Source organism: Misgurnus anguillicaudatus, chromosome 4 (assembly GCF_027580225.2).
Source record: "Misgurnus anguillicaudatus chromosome 4, ASM2758022v2, whole genome shotgun sequence".
Taxonomy (NCBI): domain Eukaryota; kingdom Metazoa; phylum Chordata; class Actinopteri; order Cypriniformes; family Cobitidae; genus Misgurnus; species Misgurnus anguillicaudatus.
In genome coordinates, this window is record NC_073340.2 from 4,845,332 (window position 1) to 4,871,354 (window position 26,023).

A 26,023-nucleotide genomic window follows, 5' to 3' on the forward strand; every position below is an offset into this window, starting at 1 on the left:
AACATATAGTAATTACAGTAATTTATGCTTTTAGAGACTGAGAAATGTTTCACTAAATGTTTTACTATGTACAAGGTAGATATTATCCTACTGTACCTTCCAACATGGTAATTTTCCAAGCACTGAGCATTTAAAACACAAACACATGTGAAACTTTCTTTGTACCATCCTACAATCTGCAGTGCAATAACCACACACAAAATCCTTTAAGATTAAGAATTGGGCTACTGAAACAAACAGTCAAATATTCAGTGCTTTATCAAGAGATGTTTAATTTACAGTACATTTACAAAATAAAATGACATAGAAAAGAGAAACCTTGCAGTATATGATTTTGCTTGTGTTGAGCATGGGGTCTCTGTATTAAATTCACAGATGGTTCTTGTTAGTGGTAAAGGCAGCGGCCCTGGTTGAGCTCAGTGTGGTTTAAGGGGCCTTTTTCATTTCACAGTAAGATAACTTTCTTGCACGTTGGAAGTTTGTGATAAAGTCACAGCAGCTCTATGAATTCCATGATTTTGATGGAAATGTATGGTGGGTTTTTCTGGGTTAAATGCAAGATAAGCTCCACTGACAGCTTATTTGGGACAAATTTACATCTCAAATAATGCAGAATTGTATAAAACATGTAGGCACTTTAGCAAAGCAATGTTTCAACCCACTTTTTAATAGTTGTTGCATTACTTAAAGCACAATTGTTGTTTGTTATTGAAAGCTAAGTTAAAATGAATTTGTGGTTATCGACAGCATGCTTCAGATGCCATCAATGCCAAAACTGCTGAACTCGTACTAATCCCAAAACCATAGGGAATGCAAAAGTTGGTTGCTATTAAAGCCACAATATGTAAGACTTGCACAGTGTGATATATCTCATGCAGTTGTGTACTTACATTATCCAAAAGATCCCAAGGATTTGTAAATCCCAATTTGTAACAATGGCCTGTCTTTTGTCATCGTCGCTTATCAATAAAGAAATATCCACTTAGAGTGCTGTTTTACATATGGCCTATACTTAAATATAAAACATTTTGGAAAGTCACAGATAACAATTAAACATAGATAAAAAGAATGCATATACAATATGTACAATTCCTTTTAGGTAGTGTTTGAAAATAGACAATGTTTTAGCAGAAGAGAAAAACAATGATAACCTAAATCAGTATTATATGTTGTTATAAATAATAAAGTAAATGGTTTAAGGCTACACCGGCCTATCCTGAAAGAGTATCTGAGCATACACAGTTCCGGTCTTTGCAGTTTGGGCATCAGGCAATGGCTTCATTAGTTCAAGTTCAGCATACGTCAGACTCTCCTCAGCAATTTTGGGCTGTTGAGTCAGAAACACAATGGAGGACGGATACATCACATAATGTTAATATTATATAGCAAAATATATATTTATATATCAATATTATAAAAATAAGATTGAATAGATGTATTGGTAGTTCTATACATAAAACTCAAATGTCTGTGTGCTACATTTTATATGAGGTAACTTACCAAAACCACTTTTCTGGTTTGAGGTTTTAAAAGCTTTGGCTTCCGCATTTTGTCTGCAATAGGGGCTGAGATTGAATATTTTCATTACTATGATTTTAAAGCGACAACAAAATATTGGTATACTTCTCTGAAAGTTTTTTGTTTTTAGGTTATGCTAATGACCTGGCTTCTAGTTTCAGAGGAACTATAGAAATAATTTTGGAAATGTTACCTTTAGCCGGTATTTCTGGTGGCACATCTGGCTGCTCCACACATTTCTTTTTCTTGTACTTCCTCTCTTTTTTGGGAAGAGCAGGAGACAGACTGACTACACTGGTGACTGTCTCGCCTGAGCTGCACACACAAAGACAAATAAACAATTTCAGATTTGGGACAGCAGCCACTCTATCCGCTTGTTAAGTTTGATGTCATGCACCACTTCTGGGTCCAACCAATCTCAAATGCCATAGGAAAAAAATAAAATAAAATATGCTAATATACACTCGTATCATATTGCAAAACTACCAAACACCAGCATTTGAGATGACCAGACATGGAGTCATGGACTTGAATTCATTCAAATGTATTATTTTAGCAAACTAATGTAGGACATAGGAAATTAGGGTATAGGGGTCTATTACAGACACAAGCAAAGAATTGTTGGGTGCGGTGATCATTGCTGTGTTTTTATTACATTTGACCAATTACAATCAAGGACTGGAATTAACCTTTATACACACACACACACACACACACACACACATGCACACATTCATGTATGCATGCGCTAACGCACACACACATATGTTTTCTCACCTGTTCTGTGGGCTCTTGACCAAGTGATAGTTTTCTGATAAAAACAATAGGCAAAAAAAATTATTACAATATATCATTTTAGTAAAACAGTGTTACAGTAAGGGCTGTAAAACGGTCAAGTTTGGCATCATGTAAAATATCAGATTTCCACTGAACGGTTTTTGTGGGCAAAGTAATTCACAATAAATATTGTACGCATTATCTAAATAAATAAAATAAATGCATAAATATAAACATTGCTTTAAGTCAAATTCATTTTTCAATCAATTTCCTTTAAAATCCAAGTGCAGAGAGGCAAAGAGAGCGTTTTTAACACCCCAATGCACATATCATTATGCATGCTAATTATGCTTCATAACTTATAGGAAATTGATTATTTAACTTTATGAAAGGTTCAAACCTTTTAAACGTCTCTTCCTCTGCAGATACTGACAACTCACAGCTACAGTAAACATACACATGCACAAAAGTCCAAAGCAGCAAACCAGCACGGCACACAAATATACATCTGAAACACACACACAAGACAAACAACATTAAGCTTGAGCTTGACATTTTTGTATTGAGTCATTAATTTCCTTGCAAAAAAGAGCAAATGGGTTCAAATGAATAAACCAGTTATAGGAATAGTTCCCCCTTAAATGCATTTACCCAACTTGTAATGTTTACTTTTATCTGTGGATCACAAAATGTGAATTTTGAAGCAAAATTCTGGCAACCCTTAATTATAAAAAACCCTTAATTATAAAATCTAATTTACAGATATTGTAAATTTTAGTTATGTTATTTGGCGTAATTCAATGAATTTACAGCAAGTGTCTGTTCCTCGGGCAACCAAATTCAAGTATAGTGCAAAAGTGTAATCTGGAACAATTTTATGACAAGTTTTTGCAATTTTTGACAGCCCCAATCCCCATTCAATTTCATTATAAAATAACAGCTCAGGATTATCTTTAATTTTACCTTTTAGTTTATCGAATTTTCTTATACCTTTTGTTTTTCACATGAAAAACAGGACAGGCTTTTATAAGGTAACTTTAAATTTTTCATTGACTGTTCCTTTAAGAAAGATTTCCCTCCCATTCTGTAAAGTATTTACTGGTTGGAACAACATGTATGTGTTTTGTCCAAGACAACATGGGTCAAAACAGTTTTGTGGTTTACCTTCAAACAGACTCCACAACTCGTCCTTTGGTCTGTCAGCTGGAAGAACATGAACTATGGGAGGAAGAAAGAATTGCACACTCATCACTTTGGATCAAGACCCTTATAATTACACATCGCATCAAGTTAATTGCAGTATGGGAGGATGTCAGCAGCTAGGCTTTTCCTCTTTTGGATATATTCCTTCTCTGTCCATGGCTCGTGGTGGCTAACAGCTAACACCCACTGTGACGCCCTGAAAAACCCTGAACCACGGGCAGCAGCTGACAGCAGTAAGGCTACAGTAGCTGCTTTTACAAACATAGTTGCCTGGCTGCTGAGGAAGCTTAACCAGCTATTTGGGTTTGCACCAGACCAAATAGTACAAATTTATGAACTACCTTGTATTGTTTCCCAGGTCAACAAAACTGAATATTTTTGTTCACATTATCTGCATTGATGTGATGTATATGGTAGCTTAAGATGTTTCTAAATGAATATACAGTATGTCACAAAGGTGAGTACACCCCTTACATTTCAGCAAATATTTAAATATATTGACGGGACGGTCTGAGTATTTCACAAACTGCTCAGTTACTGGGATTTTCATGCACAACCATTTCTAGGGTTTACAAAAAAAAGGTGTAAAAAGGTAAAAGCATCCAGTATGTGGCAGTCGTGTGGGTGAAAATGTCTTGTTGATGCTAGAGGTCAGAGGAGAATGAGCCGAGCAACTTTGACTGAAATAACCACTCGTTACAACCGAGGTATGCAGCAAAGCATTTGTGAAGCCACAACACGCACAACCTTGAGGCGGATGGGCTACAACGGCAGAAGACCCCACCGGGTACCACTCATCTTCACTACAAATAGAAAAAAGAGGCTACAATTTGCACAAGCTCATTAAAAATGGACAGTTGAAGACTGGAAAAATGTTGCCTGGTCTGATGAGTCTCAATTTCTGTTGAGACATTCATGATAGAGTCAGAATTTGGCGTAAACAGAATAAGAACATGGTTTGCCTTGTTACCACTGTGCAGGCTGCTGGTGATGGTGTAATGGTGTGGGGGATGTTTTCTTGGCACACTTTAGGCTCCTTAGTGCCAATTGGGCATTGTTTAAATGCCACGGCCTACCTGAGCATTGTTTCTGACCATGTCCATCCCTTTATGACCACCATGTACTCATCCTCTGATGGCTACTTTCAGCAGGCTAATGCACCATGTCACAAAGCTCGAATCATTTCAAATTGGTTTCTTGAACATGACAATGAGTTCACTGTACTTAAATGGCCCCCACAGTCACCAGATCTCAACCCAATAGAGCATCTTTGGGATGTGGTGGAACGGGAGCTTCGTGCCCTGGATGTGCATCCCACAAATCTCCATCAAGTGCAAGATGCTATCCTATCAATATGGGCCAACATTTCTAAAGAATGCTTTCAGCACCTTGTTAAATCAATGCCAGGTAGAGTTAAGGCAGTTCTTTACGTGAGTGTATATCATTTAACCATGCAAAGACACGTGTCCTATTCATTATCTTCATGTTACAAATGTTTGTATCTTGTATTAGAGCAGTTAAAATATGGTGCTTTGAGCACAATTCTCTTATAATGACCACTGGATGTTGAACATGGCACCTCATGGCAAAGATCTCTCGGGGGATTTGAGAAATAGAATTGTTGCACTCCACAAAGATGAAATGTGAGGGGTGTATTCACGTTTTTGACATACTGGATATTAAATATAGTTTTGCATGTGCAAAGTATGTGTAATATATAAGGGCAACTTAAGAAATACATAAAACTTTTTCTTGCATAAACACTTTGTTATGTGACACATGGCAGGAACAGGAACCAACCAGTTAAAAGTAGGCAGCATGACACTCAAAGACATGCTTCTCGTTTTGTATTTGCTCATCAATGTTTCCCTTACTTTCATCTTACCTCCACCCCCTTAGGATGTGAGGCAAGGATGCAAAATGGGACGTGATATTGAGGATTTGAAGTTAATATATACTGTATAGCATATACTCACTCTATATCTACTCAATATAAAGTTCATTCTCTATTGTCAATTATCAGGACCATACATACTTAAGTTAATAGCCCCGCTTCATTAAAATAAATAGTCAAAACATGTTCCCGACAATGTGTCAAATCTATATTATACTGTACACCAATATATGACACTAACGGACACTGAAATTTACTGAACTATTCATTAAAATATTCACTAGAAAGTGTACAAAACATCCTCTTTGGCTGTACATCTGATTTCCATGAAAACTCTAAGGACACTCATTAAAAAAATTCTAAATATGAAGCTGTCTATAGACAAAGTGTTTTGCAAATGATTATACCAAAAATAATCTGAGGCTGTAGCTTGGTAACTCTGGCATAGGCCTATTTCATGCAAAACTTGTCAAACGTGTCACTCTTGTCACCACATACTGACCGTAACGTATATATTTTTTGGCATTGACAACTTTTGTTTAAATGTCTAATGTTAATAACAATTATATTATAATGTAAAGGCTTTTCTTCAATTCATCTTGTATATCCATCTTTCCAGATATAAATAATTTCCAAGCGCTGCTTTTGAAGACTACGCATCTGCATGCATGCCGGGAGAACCCCGGATTGACATAAGAGGGAACAAGTGATTGAATGAAACTTGGTAAATAAAGCAAATCAACAGAGAACAAATATAGGAGAGAGTCCAGGGGGATGCTGCACATTGGTGGTGGTTGAGGAGATATGTAAAGCGCTTTGAGTGCTGCAGAAAAGCGCTATATAAATGTAACGAATTATAATTACTGTATTGTTATTATTAGAAGTATTCTTCAGATGTCACATTAGATTTTTTGAAGCAATAATCTATTAATAATCTTCAACGGATTAATTAAAAGACGTTATTACTTTATGTGATGTCATTAACTATGTTGTTGAACCGAAAAAGGGATGTGAAACAGTTTTAGGGAAAGAGTCGTGACTAGCTAGTTTCTCCAATAGTGTGTTGTACGTAAAAACTCTTGGTTGAGTCACTTATTTTAGCAATTTTTACTATATTTGGTAAATGTACTATCTAGTACTTAACCTTTAACACAGATTTAGAATTTAAAACATGTATGATGTTTACAGCTGGATGTTAACCAGATTCTTGCATACAGATTATTTTGCCTGAACATTTCTCAAAAAAAAATTTATCAATTTTTTTGTCTCTTGGGTTCGGGGTTAGATTTGGGATTTGCTTTAGGATTTAGTCATTTAATTAATTTCCCGCCAGCCTTGTTTAAAAAAGTTGCCCGCCAGCATTTTTTTTGTGATTTTCACAAAAGCTTCACATGCCTTCCAGTTCCAAATGTTCTTCTATAAATATATAAACATACAAAAATATTAAATGAAAGAATAGACCCTCTGCTTCCAAACAAACAAACAAACAAAACGGGAACAAACTTTCATCCTATCTTCATTTGTTCTTATTTTATATAATATAATATAATATAAATTGGGTAAGAGTCTAGTGGATAATAGTGGAATTACAGATTAAAAGACTCGTCAGGGAAGCTTCATTGGCATGGAAATGTTTTCTCTTATAGAAAAGATGAGATAACTGAATGGCAATGGCGGGGAAAGGGGTAATATATAGGTTTATCTATGTATACTTTTAAACCATGGTCGCTTGGAGTTGGGATTAAAATTAGGGTTTGGCGACAATAGTAAAAAACATAAAAAAATAAGAAACCAATACATAAAAGATGCGCCATATGGGTACACACCACAAGATTTTTTACATCTTATAAGAGTCTCAACTGTGAACACAGGAAATCTCGCATAATCTCGCGAGACTTCAGAATTAGCATGGCGGACGATATGCAGGAAGAAATTTTAATGATAGTGTTTGGAATGATTTTCAAAGAAATTCAAGAAAATAACGAAAAGGTTTGGGTGAAGTCGTGGAGACAGCGGGAACATTGCCCATCTCTGCTGTTCACATCACCTTCACTTTGTACTGTGCCATGTCTGCTTCCATCTAACATCATCTCGCTTTCTGATTGGATACGGTTTTGTTTCACATGATAATCTCAAGAGTGTGCACTCGTTTCTCCTCAGGGTTCCCCCCACAAATCAGGATTTGATCGTAAATATTAAACAGATTTAAATTTACGATTCGCGATCAGGGCGGCTCTGACGTTCTTCCGACCAGGTTCAGACACTCTTAACACGCCTCAAACCAAGGGAAAATCTGATAAAATAATCTGTAGAACCATCAAGATAATCAGGACACAGCTAGGATTGTCAGAAGGGGGGAAATTGGCCCAAAATCAGCTCGATTATCTTTTGGTGTGTACCCAGCATAAGTGAACAGGAAGAACTGGCATATCATATGCACGCAAAATTGGAATTTGGCGTATGTATTGCATGACTTTTAACACTGCATGCTATTTATACGCAAATCATAAAAACAGGCTGGCATTTCTCTATTTGTGGCTCCCACAGTGCTTATGTTCAAAGTTCTGTCTCTTGCATGACAGACACGGGGAGGGACAGAAGCTCTTTTGAGTCGTTTTCGAACAACAAGAGCCAGACACAAAATCCTCAGTGGTTACTAAAGGCTTGTGTCGATGTACATTATACCATCTGCCAAATGTCATTTGAAAAACGCCTGAAGAATATGTATGAATGGATTCATCAATAGAGCAGCTGCATAATTTGACTTTCAACAGCAACGAAAAGGATGAAAGAGTATCGAAAGTAGGGAATATTAAAGTGAATATTTAGTGAATATAACTAAAACCTTTCATGCCTTTCTTTATGACTTGCCATTTAGCAATGAAAATTATGTTTTCATATAGACGTCCTTCATTGAAAGCTTTATTAATGTCTCTCATGGACAAAACATCTCCCTACACTGCAGCAAAATTCACAAACAGGGCCAGTATTCCCTTTTTTCTCTGTGCTACTGTGTATTTAAATCTGTACCACATCCTCTCAAACAGGGCAGAAGCTTTATAGCTCTCAGTGTTACTCCTTGCAAACATCCTCAGTGGAAACTATGATCATGTTAAGGGGAACAGACAGTTTTGAGCTTAGTGCTATTTGGTCTAGTTTTAGGACAGCTTTATATATTTAGTTGGATGACCTAAAATAACTTTTTCTTTTGTTTTCATTGCAAATGATTGGGCAAAGTTAAATGGGAAGTCTTTTTATGTTAATCTAATACATATCAAGACAGTCTTTTGTACGCCTGAAATAATTATATATGATTGCTATACTGTACCATTGCAAAAAAAAAAAAAATAATAATAATAATAATAATGGCATGGTGCACCTAAGACTTTTGCACAGCACTGTAAATGTGTGCATGAATAAACAGGAAGTGTAAAACACAAAATAAATTTGAGCTAAGAGAAAAAGTACTTTAAAACAAAATAATGGATATTAAGTAAAAAAATATTTGCTGCAGTGTTTATTTATTATTTGCTAAATGCTTATATTGTCAAATTAAGATTGCATTAACAGAAATGAGCAGATGGGCTTAAAGTGTAATGTACGTGGACTAAAAGCCACAGAAGTTTAATGTTAATTTCATGCGGTCTTAAAGTATTTCTGGCGACGCCCACCCACCACGATCTCTGGCACCCAAGGCTCCTCAGGCTGAGAAACACTGATTTAATTTGCAGTCAAGTTCTTGTCTTTATCTCTGACTCTCCAATAATGCCAATAACCTGTTAATACACACACATTCAATATATGCGCCTGAGCTTATTTTGTCTATGAACCAGAGGCCTCCTTACTGTTCGCGTGTCTGTCTGTCTGGTGTGTAAAGGAAAACTCCATTCTGTAGCCAGTGTCAATAGTGTTTAGCTGTCACTACGCCAGGGTTCACTTTGTTGTCTCCCTGTGGCACATTCAAACTCAACTATGACTGCCAAAAGACAGATATATAGTGCATAAATATTAGCACACATTTCCACATGTTTAAAATGGAAAATTTAACACATTCAGTGTTGAAGTTCCTGATGAGATGGGTCAAAACGTGGAGACACTTTAAGAGAGAAAAGCATTTCTTGAAACAGCATATGGATGAACCTCTCACCTCTGACATGTGTGGACGCTGAGCTGTTGGTTAAAGCTTTCCAACGTTCCTGGTGCCATTTAAACTCTTGGACCCTACAGCTGTAAAGACCTCTGTCTTGTTTGGTGATGTTCATGATGAGGAGGTTATATATCTTCCCCTGTTTTACCACCGTCAGTTTCATTTTAGGCCCATGGAAGCTCTTGGTGTAGTTTCCGTAAAACTTTTCTTTGCGCATGTTTACTTTCACCACCAGCAGATCTTCTCCTCCCCATTCGGGCTGGAACATCCAGCGCACCACGGGCATGCTCGCTGACCTGCGCCGCTGGCTCACCTGACAGGACAAGGTGATGTTGTCCCCCTCGGCCACGAGTGTGAATGGAGATGGAGTGACTGTGGCATTGATAGCTGAGCAAACATCTGGAATAAAAGTATGAATTTGCAAAATCATTTTAGCTACTGTCTTTTGTTGGGGTCTACCAAAATATTTAATCTGTGCAAAAATTACAAATATAATTGTCAAATAAATGTCTTCAAACTGATTTCACTTCAAAAGTTAAGAGTCTATTCTGGGTGAAATGTAAAGTTAATGTCCTTTGTGGTCTAGAGACCAACACAACACTGAATGACCACAGCAAACTTTCCATTAAAGAGGAAATTTCACAATCGACAATGATTTGAAAAAAGGAAAAAAAAATTAGTAACCAACACGTGAATCTGGCACGAAAATGAAAGTCGTGCCACGGACAGGTGAAAACATGGAAACACGTAACTTAAACGCTCGAAACATTTCGATCTGAATTCAAAACCAGTCACATTCCTATCTAACCATCTGCGCTACTCACCTGACCAACGGTGAGCTCGAACTGCTTCACTGCAGAAGCTGCCTTGAAGGCTCCGGTTGAGGACTTTCATTGGTCATTTTTTTTAACCAATCAAATTTCTTTCTGCCCCTGAGCTCATGTTTAAGTAAAACTCCTATCTGAACTGGTTTGGGAAAAAAATCAAGCATCACGCGGGGACACTCATTTTAAAGACATATTTTTTTATATGCTTGCACAGAATGGCTTACCAAAACTAAGTTACTGTGTTGTTCTTTTTCATTATTTTCCAGGTTGATTCCCAATTATAGCACTTAAACATAAAAAAGTCAGATTTTCATGATATGTCCCCTTTAAAAAATAATTATTATATTATGGCTACATACAGAAAGTTAAACCTGATAATCTTAATAAAGAAGCTCAGTGCTGAAATACTTGGAAAACTTCTTTTAAGTTTTCCTATGTTGCCATGAGATAATAAAGGCTTAATGGACAGGAGATTTTCCAAACCCTACAGTCATTGCCTTGTCAGACCTAAATTTACATTGACATTGCTGTACATGGGCTAGAGAAATTCTTTGATAGTTCCACAGTGTTTAGTCTCCATAATGTCTAGCTTATAGTTACCTGATCATATTAAGATTGTATATGATTATTTTAACATATATAATATATACATATACTAAGAGAGAGAGTGAACATGCTAAGCTATTAATGGACTCAAAATGACCACATACATATAAATATACATGCATGTATGACCTGAGTTGCAGAAAAGGAGAATGTGTGTGTGTGTGTGTGTGTGTGCGCGTGCGATTGCGCGTGCGTATGAGGAAGCAAAAACCACAAAATGATTTTAGGGAGAGAGAAAAAGTGATGTAACACAAAACAATGGAGATGAAGTGCTTCTGTCGTTGAAAACTCCTCCAGTGTTATACTCAACATGTAAAGAGTGTGTATTGACTTAACTTATATGTGGATAATACTCAGGTCACGTCTAGTCTACCTCCTGTATGGTAAACTACATTTATACTGCAAACTTTACATACTGTTGTCTAAAACCATACAGACATCAATAGGTTAAAATATAATAGAAAAACATGCATTAGGTATAACAGTCAGTAGTCAGAGACCTGCAATCACGTCACTTTCTTAACTATACTAAATCACTTTTTTTTGTAGAAATACAGATTTCACTTACTTCCAAAAAAGACATTAGTCAGGAGAACTATTACCACAGCAGAGATCTTCATTCTCCAGTCTGATGGACTCCATGCAGTTCAATGTTTCCCAAAATCTGCCTGTGGATTCCTCTGCACTTTTTCCAACCTTTTTCTCTGTGTAACCCGAGACAGGGCACGTTCTGTTTTTACTTATGTATACACCCTTCTCTCCTCCCCCTTTGTATAGCTCAACCCTTAGTGAAGGAGATGTCATTTTTGGTTAAGATTTTTGGTTGTCTTCCAGGGTTTTTGATTTTCCACTTTAGGATAATGTATAAAGTGGACATCAACATAAAATGTAACCTCATTAGTACATTATTTGTTATTAATGAAATTTAATCCAAATAAAATGGGTTATAACTTAATTTTTGTTGATGCACATTTCCTTTATTAAATACTCACCTGATGATGATTTAATAATGAATATGTATACAGTTGGGCAGTATACAGGAGCCTATTTATCAGATGACTGTCTAGTGCTAAGCTAGATTTTTGTTTATTTCACTTGCTGCTTCCCCAAGATTTTATTTAAGATCTTTTACAACTTAATGGTTGTTAATATGTGATGTACAGTACAGTAGGTCAATGAGATATTCTCAAAAATGTCTGTTTGGTTAAGTTGGATGCTGGTCCAGCAGCAGTAAATGTCGGCCTGTTTGTTTATAAAGCCATTCTTGGTCTACTTACTATTGGGTGACATTTTTCAGCTGATAGTGGAAACATACAGCATGTGAACAGCAAGAAAGAAGAGACTGCCCTACTGTGGATAAAGTTTGACACTGCAGCATTCATATAGAGGTACCCAAAAATGAAAATTGTGTCATTTACTGTACTTACAAAAGAACAAACATTTACTTTAAAATTACCAATATGTCTTGTACATCATTTCCCATGACTTTTAAACCTATACAGTATTTTGATGTGAGGAACATACCAAAAAAAAAAATGTTATTATCTGACAACCTTGCTAGAATTTTGTTTTGGGCATGTGAGCTACTCGTTTGGTTCGATCAGCAGGTTTATGGGATACTGGATTAAGATTAGCAACATACATTCACCAAAAAAAATAAATAAATAAAATGCTGGGTTATTTTTTAACTCAGCACTGGGTGCAAAAAGGGACGAAGCCAACTGGCCGGGTTTAAATGAACCTGGGTTGGTTCAACACAAAATGGTAAGTTATTTTAACCCATTGTTGGGTCAAATATAAACATTTTTGGTCTTAATTTAACCCAGCTGCTGGTTCATTCCTTATAGAGGGCATGCACGTGACATCACATTCAGCGAAACTGACTGCGGCCACGCCCGCTGAGTGGCAAAAGACAGAGCGGGAGAACCTGTGTATAAATCAGCGAAAACACGGTGAAAATGCATCTAAATGAGAAAAGCTGTTGTGCGATAGACTGTACTAACAGATTAACAAGAATTCGGAGCTATCGGAGCTAAAAACACAGAAAGGAGAAGTAAATAGATCGCCCATGCCAACGCCCACAGACCACAGGTGGGTTGATAAGTTGCTAGGGTCACTATCAAGCAAAGATTTTACATTCTACTTAAAAGTATTTTTCAAGTCTTTGTATTTTATCTGTGTTTTTCTGTGGAAAACCTACATTCCAAAGCATATTATCATAATTTTTACTCTATTAAATTTCATAAATACAAGTTTTTGTTTTACATTTAATATTTAAGTACATTAACGTACATTTACTCAAGTAAAAGTACACAATTTTAATGTAATTAGGTATTAAATAAAATGGAATATGCATAATTAATATGCACTTTGCATATTAAAGAATACACAGTATGATTGCTTTAGGATGTAGTGAAATAAAAATGTTCCCAATACAAACATCCTAAAGCACAGATGCTTGGAAAATGTAACTAATGTAACTAAGTATTGTCCACCTCTGCTATCAAGTCCAACTAAATTTAATTTAAGCTGATAATAGTCAGTTTTACTGGCATTTTCGCAGCAGACGCTATAAAAACCAGCCATTTTGTTGAATGTTTGCCACTCAACAGGGCGAGTTGCGACGTGGTCTCGTGGAAAAGTGACGTCAATGCATACCCTCTATGTGAATTCTTTAATATTGCATATTAAAATGTATTTAATTCCCAATTACATTAAAATTGTGTACTTTTACTTGAGAAAAAATATGTTAATGTACTTAAATATTAAATGTAAAACATAAACATATTATTTATGAAATGTAATTTCACAAAAATTATGATAATATGTTTTGGAATGTGTTTTCTAAAGAAAAACACAGATAAAATACAAATACTTGTAAAAATACTTTTAAGTAGAAAGTAAAACCTCTCCTTGATAGTGACCCTAGCAACTTATCAACCCACCTGTAGTCTGTGGACGTTGGCATGAACAATCAATTTACTTCTCCTTTCTGTGATTTTTGGCAGTCTGTAAAACGATAGCTCCAATTCTTTTTAATCTGTTAGTACAGTCTATCACACAACAGCTTTTTCCCATTTAGACACGTTTTCACTGTGTTTTCGCTGATTTCACACTGTACACAAATGCAGCCGCTCTGTCTTTTGCCACTCAGTGGGCATAACCGCAGTCATTCTCGCCGAAGGTGACGTCATGTGCATGCCCTCTATGAGAAATATCACATTTACATACGTATCCAGACCCTTTACACACTACAAATTTTGTTCAAGTTGCTCTTATTTCTCTTGATTGTTGCTAAGATATAACACCTTGATTGGAGTCCACCTGTGATAAATTAAATGGATTAGACATGATTTTGGTAAGGCACACACCTCTCTATAACAGGCCTCATGGCTGACAAAGCACACTCTAAGAATGAATGTGTTAATTTTTTACACATTTTTAGTTTTATGCTATTAACCCATTATGGGCCCTATCTTGCACCCAGCGCAATTGACTTTGTCAGTGACGCATGTATCATTCGTATTTTGCACCGTGGTTTTCCCTCCACAGACGCACGTCGGCAAACTAGGGAATGAACTTGCGCTCCCTGGGTGGTTAAGCTCAAAAAAGGAGGCGTGTTCTGGCGCAAACCATCCCTGATGCTATTTTGCAGTTTCAAAAAACAAATGCGCCACTGACCTAAAAAAAAACTAGTCTAAAGTCAGTGGCGCGTTGCGCGTGGTTCATTATGTTATTTTAAGGGCGCATGCTTGACCATAATCTATAGCGTGCACAACGCGCACACACTTTGTTTATCTAATCTACACAGATGCAACAGTTATTTTTGCAAATCATAAAATGTTACAATAAAAAATATTAACACATGAGATAAGGGAAATCATAGTGGTGAGCATTGTGGTGATAGTTTTTATTTATTGTGTGGCTGCGTTAAAAAATTATCATGCAAATAACGATTAAAATATTTTCATAAGTTTGTTGTGTGGCTGTATTACGTTTATTTTATGTAAATGGACTGCATTTATATAGCGCTTTCATAGACCAATGGCCATCCAAAGCACTTTACAATTTTTGCCTCACATTCACCCATTCACACACCGACGGTGGTGTCAGCCACGCAAGGCGCCATCCAGCTCGTCGGGAGCAGCTGGGGTTAGGTGTCTTGCCCAAGGACACCTCAACACTTGGCAGGTGGAGCCGGGGATTGAACCACCAACCTTCCGATTTGTAGACAACCTACATGAACCACTGAACCACTGCCGCCCCAAATAATAAATAATAAACGCCCAAATAGCCTAATAAAACGCTATAAATAATAATTAAATTGTTTTCATAAGAAACCTTAATGTATATGAACTTGATTTGTAAGTGTACTTTGGGGTTGGACCTTGCTTGCGTTTCTTGGCTTTCAGCGGTGATGGTGGATGCAGCGATGTCCTCTGCTGGCGTCAGGTCATGTGTAGAGGCAGATCCACCTCCCGTTACACGGCGTGCCCGATTTATGCTGGCAAGCTTGGGATTCCCCCATCTCCTGACATCATTGTAGCACTTGGCGCAATGTCCTGGGAATGCCAGCTGATGAGACAATTGTGGCCATTTCCTCTCACGCCTGTTTAACCTACGCTGATTTGGGCGGGTTTCCCCCATCCCCATACAAAACAACTTCTCTGTCTTTGACTGCTCTTACAAGAACGTGGGTCTCCTCGGCTGTGAACCGCTCCTGGCGTGCGCCTGGTAAATCCGTCATAATAATAGCAACCCGCCATGGAACTTGCGCACTTGCGTTTAAAGGGAATGTTGGATAGCGTTCTAATTTGTTTATTTGACGTTACGCCCAAACCACACCTATGAATAATGAACCTACTTCAGACCAACCCCTTATTGATTTGTGCCTGGCGCAAGAGTTATTTCTCCCGCCGGGAAAATAGCAACAGCGCCCAAGATCCGCCCACAAAGTCACTTGCGCTTTGCGCTTCGCACTTGCGTTTCAGATCGTTAAAATAGGGCCCTTAGTGTCATTTGAACACATTACTTGTCATTTTGTGTTAAAATAAAGCACAACGTGTGCTAAAAGTAACAAAATGTTTTGTTTCAATAAAAACACAGAGATGTGTGTATAAAACTGCCTGTGTTGTTTTTAACACATCCGTTCTAAGAGTGCATATCAGATCAAAAATCAAACCATGAGGTCAAAAGGACTGCCTGCAGGATTGGTGCAAGTCACAGATTGAAGGAAGACAATTTCTGCTGCACAGAAGAGTGCAGTGGCCCCCATAATTCTTACATTATAACTCTTCCAAGAGCTGGTTACTCAGCCAAACTGAGCAATCGGGAGAGAAGGCCCTTAGTGAAAGAAGTGACTAGCAATACAATGTTCAGTCAGACTGAGCTCCAGAGATCCTTTGTGGAGATGAGACAAAGTTTCAGAAGGATAACCATCACTCCAGTTCTCCACCGATCTGAACTTCTCCTCTCCTCAGTTCAAAATGCACGAAAGCCCACTTGGAGTTTGCAAAAAAGCACCTGAAGGGCTTTTTGACTGTGAGGGTCATCTGGTCTGACGAATCCAAGAAGGAGCTGCTTGGCTTTAATTCTTAAAGTTATCTCTTATGAAAACTGAATTTATTTTTTTGTATTAAGCTGCACAATGACCAAATAAAAAAAACATACTTTCTGAATGCATTGTATATCTGAAAGCAAAAACGAGTGTTATACATACTCATTTATTCTAATCAGGAGCACTTGGATAAAGAAATAATGTAGGTCTTTACACTGCCTTATTTAACAATCTCTTGAAGAAATTCATTATTTATGATTCATAAATGATTTATTTGTTTCACAATAAAAGCAAACAGAAATGTAAACAGTTAAACGGAAACAGAAAAAGTGATTCAAGGTCTGTCAGGGTTTTGGTTCTGTTTAGTTCATAGTTATCATCATTGCTCTTTGTGTTTGTTACCTTTTATTAGTCTCACCTGTGTTTGTTAATTATCATCATTAGTTACAGCTGCTTATCATTATCACTCACCTTTTATAGTTTGCCCTCATGTTCCTGTTATTTGTCTGATCTTGTCTGCATGTACCGTTGTCATCGTGTTTTGCTGTCTTACGTGATTAAAGTCCTGTTAGTTTTATATTCCTGCCTTTGTTGTCTCTTTAAGTTAAGAGAACTGTGACAGAAGATTAGACCAAACGTTTGTGGCGTGTTAGTGTTCCCCTCCATGTTTCAAGCTAGAATTTTTTGTTTTCTGAATAATCAGTTTAGTTTTTAGCTTTGTTTATGGAATTTTCAACGGACCATCGCCACCCCCAGAGACCAGACGGACATCACCCTACCCGGAGCTCCTGCCCACCGCAGGGGAGAACCCGGCAGTGCGACCTGCGAACCAGAGCTACCCTCGGGGCCCAGCGTCGCCGAAACCCTGGATGTTCCCCCTGACCAGGTTGCGTGACCAGAGTTTCCGGGGTGCCGCCGCGGGAGCTGCTAATGACGTCAGGGAGGACGTCCATCTCCCTGCCGCTGAGGGTGAGCCAATCCCTGGGGTTAATAACATCAGCTCGGATTGTGCTTTGGACATTCCCCACTCCTCATCATCACCACTGGTTCCATCCAGCCCGCCCCTCGTAAGTCGCTGTTGGTCAGTGCTGCCGGTCCCGTCCGGTTTCCCTTTCGGCTTTCCCGCACCAGCCAATCCGAAGCTACATCAGCGGACACAGCGTCACACCTGTGCCTCTCTGCCCACTGTCTGGGGGGTTTCTCCAGTTCTCCTCCCCTGCTCCCTGAGACCTAGAGGTCGCCTCAGCTCGTCGGACCAGCGGCCTCGCTTCGGGTCTCTCATCCCTCCTCTTCGTCAGCTCCCGTCCCCACTACAATGTCACCAGGCTTCGGTCACCCCTCTGGTTCTGCCCCTGGTCAGTCGTCGTCCCGCCCTCACCTACGGGTTTTCCTCGTTCCCCTGTGTATCTCTCACTCCACCCTTCCGGCTCGTTGGGCTCATCCTTCCCGAAGACGTCACCATGGGACTCCCTAGTTCTGGCTCCGCCTCGTGGCTCCGGAATCCTCCTACATCTCGGTCGGGAGACCCACCAGCTCCGCCCCGTCCCTCCGGATGCTCGGCTTCCCCCGGGTTCTCCGCTCGCGTGGCCCCGCCCTGGATTTTCCCTCCGTTGTCCATGCCGTCGTCTGTCCCCAGGGTGGGACTAGGACTTCCATCACCCTGGCGCCCTCCGCCAGCGTCTCCACCCTGGGGCTTCGTCTCGTCTGGTCTTTGGGTCCTGCTCCAGACCTTCCCTCACCTTTCATCACAGTTTTTTGGACACTTTCTTTTTTGTTTGTTGCTCCCTCCCACTCGCCTCTATTATTGGTTTTCATCTTACGTGATTAAAGTCATGTTAGTTTTATATTCCTGCCTTTGTCGTCTCTTTTAAGTTAAAAGAACTGTGACAAGGTCCCATTCTGATTTCAAATTTAGGTAGTTTTCGAATTAATAAAAATAAAGGCTGGCTACATTTCACACAAAATAATTCATTTATTTTATACAACACTTACAAAACTATGTCCTAGGAGGTTGATATTTTCAGGCCATGATAGAAATTATCATGACCTGAAGAGCCACAACAATGGTTTAATTTGCAGTTTTTTTTTTACATTTTATTTTCATGTCTAATTTGACAATTCTTTTTTCTATTAAAAATGTACTAATCTGTCAGTTGTTAAAGTTCCCTTCTTAACTTTTCTGTATATCATCATATTCGTTTGTCCTCAGAATATAGTCTTCAGTTTTTTCTGCTGTCAACATTCCTATAAAACAGAAGTTGCACTTTTAGACTAATAATGCTGTTTGTTATTGTGTATATATGATATAGGAAAATATTGGAATAGATTTGTAAGCTGCATATAAAGAAGACCTTACAGTAGATGCCCTTCATGAAGATGCTCCTGCTACTTTAAAAATGTAAAAAAAAATATATTACATAAAATACAAAAATGCAATTGTATAAGGTTTTATGTTCCCTTTCGAGGGAACTTCACACTGCGTCAGAGAGCTGGCACTATGGTGAACATCTACAGTGTGACAGTTTTGACAGCGTCGACGTATGTATATCAAATTCGACCACTGGTTTGGGCTAAGTCATAGGCAAAAGCCACAAAGCATAAATTAGGCAAAAAAGAAATGCCCACTTGATCTGTTTATGCCTCAGCGGCTATCTATGTGTGCGTATCAGAGTCACTGAATAGTTTAACTGTGTGGCTGATAATGAAAGCATCCAGAAAGCTTTAAATGGTGTGTTCCTCCTTGTACCCACATTGTCACGGGAGAGGATTCGCATGACATATGTTGCATGTTTAGGAGCTGAGCATGTTCACCCTGCGCTTGTTCATTGTAATTACTTACCTTTCAAATTGCTACGCTTGTGCTGTTTGCTCTTTGGAGGAGGGCGGACGGCTTCACGTTCCTCAGGGCTCAGGTCCCGCTGCTGTGGAGGCAGCTTCGGGGCTGCGTATCTTCCTCCTAGGAGGGTGATATTTTGAGTATTGAGGCAGGAGAGAGTGAGGGCGCACAGCTATCCTCCCCTCGGCATATGATAATTAATAGAGGTCATTACACGAGCTGTGTTGAAGTTAAATCTCGAATCCTGAAGAAAAACAGGAAGAGCCCTTCCTACTTGTTCAATCTCAGCCACAACGCCGTTCAGGCTGTTCGTTGTTGTTTGACGAGTCTTAGACAATGATCACATCTCTCGCTGTTCAAGACCCATATCCACTGAGGTTGTGTAGTGTACTTTGACCATGAAGACTATGCCCCAGGGAGGGTTTGAAGCACGCATTGCCGTCACTTCCACCCTGAACGAGAGCCCTATGCAATGTTCTACCTCTGAGGAGAGAGATGTTATAAGCACAGCCCTTCTCTTCACCGACCGGTTGAATGTGCTTCGTTGTTTTACAAATCAGACGATGATCGCGTGTCTCCGGTTCAAGGTCTGTGCCGCTAAGGTGGTGTGCACAATCCTTGCTGCTGGGTGGGATTTGGGAACCAGCATGCGGTTTCTCCCACCCCGATTGGTTGCCCGTGCATCATTGTTTGATTAGTCAGACAATGTTTGCGTGTCTCGCCGCTCGAGTCCCGCCTCAACTGGTCTATTGAATGGTGGTTTAGGGTTACTGAGACTCGAAGGCTGAGGTCTGCAAGTCATTCTAAGATCCCTGCGTGGGATCTTTCTGTGGTTCTGGAGTACTTTTCAGGGCCCTTAACTTATTCTGAAAACTATATTTCTTCTAGCCATTACCTCCCTTAAGAGGATAGAATATTAAGTGGCTCTCTCGGTTTCACTCACCTGCCTTCGAGTTCACTCCAGGCATGGTGAAGGCTTTCTACACCCTAGGCCGGGTTACGTGCATAAAGTTCGGAATAATATTCAACCCACCTAAATATTGCAGGCTTTCAGCCCTCCACCTTTCAAGAATTTTAGTCAGAGGGCGCTTAGTTTGCTATGCCCAGTGCATGCACTGGACATGTATGTGCATAGAACTGCCCAGTTCAAGTAAACAGAGTACTTATTTATATGCTTGGTTCGGCACATAATGGGTTCCCGGCCACAAAGCCGACTTTACGCAGATGGATAGCCGAGGCTATCCCATGTGCTTATGAAGCCTCTAGACAGCCCTCTACTTTAACTGTCAGAGCGCATTCAACTCGAGGTATAGCAGCATCTAGGGCCCTGTGGGAAGGGTCTCGATCCAGGATGCCTGTGATGTGGCAGGCAGGTCTTCACTGCTCACATTTGTACACTCTTGAGTTGGATCTTAACTCTACTCCTGGGGATTGTGTGCTTAGGTCTTAGTTGTGCTTTCTACTCACAGACAAGCACTTGTAGTCTGGCTGATTGTTTCATATGTAATGCTTGTTCCCTGAGAAGGGAATGAGACGCTGCATCTCCCTTGCCATACTTCTGGCATACCTGTACACCCGCTTCGGCTTATGCCAGATAAAGTGAGCATTCCCTTCTGCCCCATTTATGCCCCCCGGCTTCCACCTACTATGTCACGTACAACCAGTGGTCGAATTTGATATACATACTCAGATGCCATCACGCTGTAGGCAATCCCCATAGCGTCAGCTCTCTAGAGCAGGGTCTCATTCCCTTTAAAGGGAACAAGGTTTACATACGTAACCCAAGACGTTTTCTTTGTTCTTTTGTTTAAATCATCTTACACCAGAGGTGGGCAAACATTATTTACCCATCGTGTTATTTTTGTTTTTTTTTATTTATTTTTTTATTTTTTTATTATATTATGCAAACACAGAAAGTGACTCTATTTACATGTGCTGAATGACAAAGGGAAAAACAAAACAAAACAAAAACAAATAAAACAAACAAACAAACATATTCGCTGCCCATACAAATTCAAACTAGTAGCTGTTGTATATTTGCATGAAAGTTGCATACAGGTTTTACAATGGATAATTCAATTCAATAATAAGATTAAAGCAAATTCATTAGGTTGAAGAAAAGAAAAAAAAGGGGGGGGGGTAGGATGAAAGAGATGACCATGGGTGATTGTATTGTAGTAGGAGAATAGTTTTATATTGTATTCATACCATCGTGTTTTTAAATACAAGAGAAGGGCTGTATACTTTGTTCATGATGACTAAAGCCTTTTAATTTATTCAAATCAACACTCAATTACTACTAGTGTACTGTTTGTATGGACATGTAACCACTCGACGTGTACCATCTCTTGTACCCAGTTTTTTTTTTCTGAACACAATTTTATATTTTGTATAAAATAGATTTACTATAGTAAAAGTGTAGCAACCATGCTTTTTGCATATTGATTCCAAAGCCTAAGATTTTGATTGTATAACAAGTTAGTACTTTTGGAGCAAAACACAATGATAATGAATACATTTTAAAAACTACCCGTACCTCTGGCTTAAAAAATGGCAACACAGTTCTTACCTAATGCGTCATTCTCAAGCATTTGTCTTCTGATAATGTATATTTTTACTGCTAGAAAACAGATTGAGAAGAAAATCCCAATTCCCACTCCAATCACAGCATATTTTATTTCTGAGGCTCAGAGAAAAGAAAAAATTAGGACAGCTATATATCAGCCTAGATTTTCATTGTACAGTATGTCAAAGTGTGTAGGGGTGAGCGGGGCACAAACTAATACAGAGTTAATTGTAAAAAAAAAAAGGTCTTGTATTTGTAGTAAAACTACGGTAATACAAATCATAATCAATTTGCAAAAAAAAAAAAAAAAACATTTTCAAAATAATAATAAAATCATCAAATCATGGATAATTTTCCTAAATGAGTAACTATACAAAACGATACCTGTTTGAAAGACGGAGATGCGCACCTGTCAATCAGCTATTACATAACAGAGCGAGACCAGAGATGAATGTGCTCATAAATGGGAGTAATATGGAATACTTTCTTTACATCTTTGAAAAACTGTAAGAATTTTTCCTTTAAATATAATTTTTGTCATATAAAGTTTTGAGAGATAATATTGTTTTTTTTCCACGGTTATTGCTTATTTATTTTAACGTGTTTGGCGCATTTACCTTTTTATTCATTTCATTATGCTGTTATATGTAATATGAAAATCACATAGTAGGAAATATATAATGTGATACTGCAAAGTTACCCTTCTTATTTTTATTTATTATATAGCCATATGGAGACAAACATTTGCAAATGTGCTGATTTGATCCATTCATGTACTGACCACCAAGCTAGAGATTTTAAACATCCTTAATCCACACTTACTATCAAATAGTCTATCTGCTTGATGGATCAATCCGACCGCATATGTAGCCTACTCCAATAAACCGGCATTCGGCGGCGCGGCTTTTTACATCAAAGGCCGACATGCTATGCCATTTGGGGAGCGCTGTTCAATGATCCCCCTATATTTTTTAAAATCCTAAACATGGTTGGACCTGTCGAACAGGTTGAGCACTTTTATGTTGAGCAAAGAGGCTGCAGAGTTTGACCAGCGGGAAGCGGCCGCACATCAAGCCGCCAGACGGGGTTGCTATAACTGGCAATGTATAACTATTATCAGACCGACCCTTGCAGCCTCAAAACACTACCGGCCCACCGGGAAATGTCCCGACTCTCCCGATGGCCACTCCGCCACTGAATACAATGATAATGAAATGAAAACACTATTCATCAAAATATAAATTATGATTTTTTTTGTCTTAGTTGTGCAGCCCATTCAAAAAAAAAAAAATTCTATGCATTGCTGCATAATACAAGGATGGTTAGATGAAGGATCATGGATGGACGAATATGTGGATATTTATCTATTATAGGCAGATATATAAACAATATCCACCTTTAGTATATAGACAGAATGTATTAAATGATTTGTGTTTAAACAAAAATTTTTAGCAGGTGTTACAACAAACCCTCTGTTTGTTACAACGAACCACACCTATGGGGTAATGTTTGCACTACTGTCACTTTTAGTGTAATTGTATGATAACGGTAGGTCCCACAAACAAACTTTAAGTGTTTATTTGTAGCAGAGATGTGTGTGTTGATGGTTAATGATTAATCTAACATAAATATTTGTTGAACGATAGAGCCAAAAAGCATTAGTTTGTGCCCTGCTCTCCCCTATTGTGTAGACTCTTACCTGGTTCATTATTAGGGGAGCTTTGCCCCTTTACACATGTGAACACCAACCAGTCTGTAAGATTGAAGTATCCTTATTCAACATGATCAATTTACTTTATTTTTAATTTGTTGTGATATTTAAAGTAATTTAGCACATAATGTCATTTCTATTAATCATTGTATTTGTTTTGATGCATCTCCCTGAAATGAGTTTTAGCAGGATTAGATATCTGAAATGGAGACAGAGTGTCTGTTTTTGATAAGATGCTTTCCACTAAAATGTGTTGACTTCTGAAGTGTAATTTGACCTATATGAAATCGACATGAAACTGAGAAGATTAATTTCAGCTCATTTAGAGGACGCTTTTATCTAAAGCAACTCAAATGAGAATAATGTAAGCTTTTGCTACAATACGTGTCATTTTCAGACTTCTTCACATTGACCTATTTCGGTTACAAATCTTACATGAGCTACCAGGAAACACTTACAAACAAGACCTGCACAAAGGAAATGAGATTAAATCTCCTTATGAATCATTACAAAGATGCACCTTAATAATACAACGTAAAAGAATAAAACTCATACTAGAATAAGTCCATGAGCAGCAGCACTGTAATACATGTAACTGTGTTATTTCATGCCTTTATCTATGTTCATGTTACTAGGCGGTGACTTATTATTCCGTTTACCCATTTACATAAACTCCAAGTAAACGTATAGGTCAAATTGTATATTTCTGAGGTCAACATACTTATAGGTTTAAAATCCTATTAAAACATAGACATTCTGTTCTTCTTTCTTTACAATAATACAGTACAAAGTGTAAAACAAACAATACTGCAATATAAATTACTTTATGTGCTAAATTACTAAGTAAACATTATAATAATAGACAATACAATACTGTACAATATTTATCTCAAAGATTTTACATATAAATAAAGATATATCAATAAAATAAACCATCATTTTCAAAATTAGAGAATTTCAGAGCATTTCTAGCTTTAAGAAACTGAATGATTATTACCGTACTTACCAATGGTGAAGATTAAAATAGCTGAGTAGTACCTTACAGGGTCAAACATTCTTGAGTCTTTTCATGTCTGTCTCTGACATTTGGTCTTTTGTACTAATGTGCTGATGTTTTGCTTTGAAGATTCAATTTCCTGCATGCTCACCAAACTGATTAGTAGATAAGATGTACAGATGACTGTTTGCCTGCAGCTCTTTAATGCTTTCCATTAAGTGTGAATAGTCACTAAAAGGCTGTTTGTTTTAAAAGCGCTATATACACTGGGGAATACAGTATATTTGATCTGAAAACCCAGTGTTTACGATGTATAGCTTCACTCTTTATGCTGCAGTTAGATAATGGATCGGTGTATCAATTGCTACTTAAGTTTTATGTTTCTGTCCCACAATACCAAGCAGTCAAACTCCAAGCATATTGCACACATTTGTTTTGAAACCAAAGCTCACTAACTAGGATACCTGATATATAACTTCTGCTGCATGCACTGCAAGACCACTGATTTATCATAGGTCAAAGGTAACAAAATGTTTTGCTGGAAAGAATGCAGACTGGCCAACAGCGCCCTTCTGCTCCAGACAAGCGCTAACAGGTTGGCATAATTAACATTGCAGCCAAAGCATGCCACATCATGCCCGTGCCAGCATTTTGTTATTAAGGGAATTAAGGGATAGTCCACCCAAAAAAATGAAAGTTTTGTCTTCTTTTACTCACCTCATGTTGTTATAAATCTGTAGGAGTTTCTTTATTTTGTTAAACAGAAAAGAGGATATTTTGATAAACGATGTTATCAACACAGTTGACGGTACCCATTGACTTTCATAGAAGTAAAAATAAATACTATGGAAGTCAATGGGTACCGTTAACTGTGTGTCTTCCATCGCTTATTAAAATATCTTCTTTTGTGTTCAACAAAATAATGAGATTTATAACAACATACATTTTCACTTATACTAGAAAATAATTTAGCATGTCCTAACAGTGGGATGCGGAGAAAGTGACATCAGTAACATGTTAGGGCTTACAATCAAAGTACTATAACTAGTTTGTAAGCCAAGTTTGTAAATGTAATAAAAAAACTGCATACTGCAAGCATTAATCTTGTTTTAAAACGACTTAGCACTGGTGTTACAAGAGCAATGTGTTTAGCAGATGATTATTACATAACTGCTATTCATATCAGACTCATGAGAGCTTTACAGCTTGATGGGTTTTTATAAATGGACAGTCTGGAGTGTCAAAGAAAGTGCAATGCTATGTTTAAAGAGCACCTATTGTCCGATTCACGTTTTTACATTTCCTTTGTTGTGTAAGTGTGTACCCGTGATCAGTCCGGGATGAAGAGGATTTTGGGCCCTGGGGCTATAGCAACACCAAGGGC

At 38.1% G+C, this 26,023-nt stretch overlaps 2 protein-coding genes across 7 annotated transcripts; both read right to left on the reverse strand.

The window, feature by feature from the left end:
* Window positions 1–239: 239 nt before the first annotated feature.
* vstm4b (V-set and transmembrane domain containing 4b) lies at window positions 240–11,753 on the reverse strand. The gene is made up of 8 exons (XM_055176916.2): window positions 11,541–11,753; window positions 9,540–9,938; window positions 3,460–3,513; window positions 2,696–2,803; window positions 2,296–2,329; window positions 1,712–1,833; window positions 1,501–1,565; window positions 240–1,327 (listed from the first exon to the last, which is right to left on the reverse strand). Exons 1-8 carry the CDS (start codon window positions 11,590–11,592, stop codon window positions 1,202–1,204), a joined length of 960 nt encoding a protein of 319 aa, XP_055032891.2. The 5' UTR covers window positions 11,593–11,753; the 3' UTR covers window positions 240–1,201.
* A 6,761-nt stretch (window positions 11,754–18,514) lies between these two features.
* LOC141363625 (transmembrane protein 273-like) lies at window positions 18,515–25,346 on the reverse strand. Of its 6 annotated transcripts, none has more exons than XM_073866484.1 (6): window positions 24,649–25,346; window positions 23,631–23,684; window positions 21,935–22,051; window positions 19,369–19,485; window positions 18,886–18,917; window positions 18,515–18,773 (listed from the first exon to the last, which is right to left on the reverse strand). In XM_073866484.1, the coding sequence occupies exons 1-5, from the start codon at window positions 24,695–24,697 to the stop codon at window positions 18,898–18,900; spliced, it is 357 nt and encodes a 118-aa protein (XP_073722585.1). In that variant the 5' UTR covers window positions 24,698–25,346; the 3' UTR covers window positions 18,515–18,773; window positions 18,886–18,897. The 6 variants fall into 6 exon arrangements, 2 of the variants coding, with proteins under 2 accessions (XP_073722585.1, XP_073722586.1); XM_073866485.1 differs by having other exon boundaries at window positions 21,935–22,045; window positions 24,649–25,338; XR_012369099.1 differs by lacking the exon at window positions 19,369–19,485 and having other exon boundaries at window positions 18,886–18,914; window positions 24,649–25,334.
* Between the last annotated feature and the right edge of the window lie 677 nt (window positions 25,347–26,023).

Excerpts from the sequence above, each read along its gene's own strand:
- LOC141363625 (XM_073866484.1), bottom strand. The coding sequence starts at position 24,697 with ATGTTTGACCCTGTAAGGTACTACTCAGCTATTTTAATCTTCACCATT. Across the intron at positions 22,052-23,630 it reads CTCCCCTAATAATGAACCAG|CCTCAGAAATAAAATATGCT; the intron begins GTAAGAGTCTAC and ends CTTTTCTCTGAG. Across the intron at positions 19,486-21,934 it reads GCTTGAGAATGACGCATTAG|GAGGAAGATACGCAGCCCCG; the intron begins GTAAGAACTGTG and ends TCACCCTCCTAG.
- vstm4b (XM_055176916.2), bottom strand. The coding sequence starts at position 11,592 with ATGAAGATCTCTGCTGTGGTAATAGTTCTCCTGACTAATGTCTTTTTT. Across the intron at positions 2,804-3,459 it reads GTTGTGGAGTCTGTTTGAAG|ATGTATATTTGTGTGCCGTG; the intron begins GTAAACCACAAA and ends TGTGTGTTTCAG. Across the intron at positions 2,330-2,695 it reads GAGGAAGAGACGTTTAAAAG|AAAACTATCACTTGGTCAAG; the intron begins GTTTGAACCTTT and ends TGTTTTTATCAG.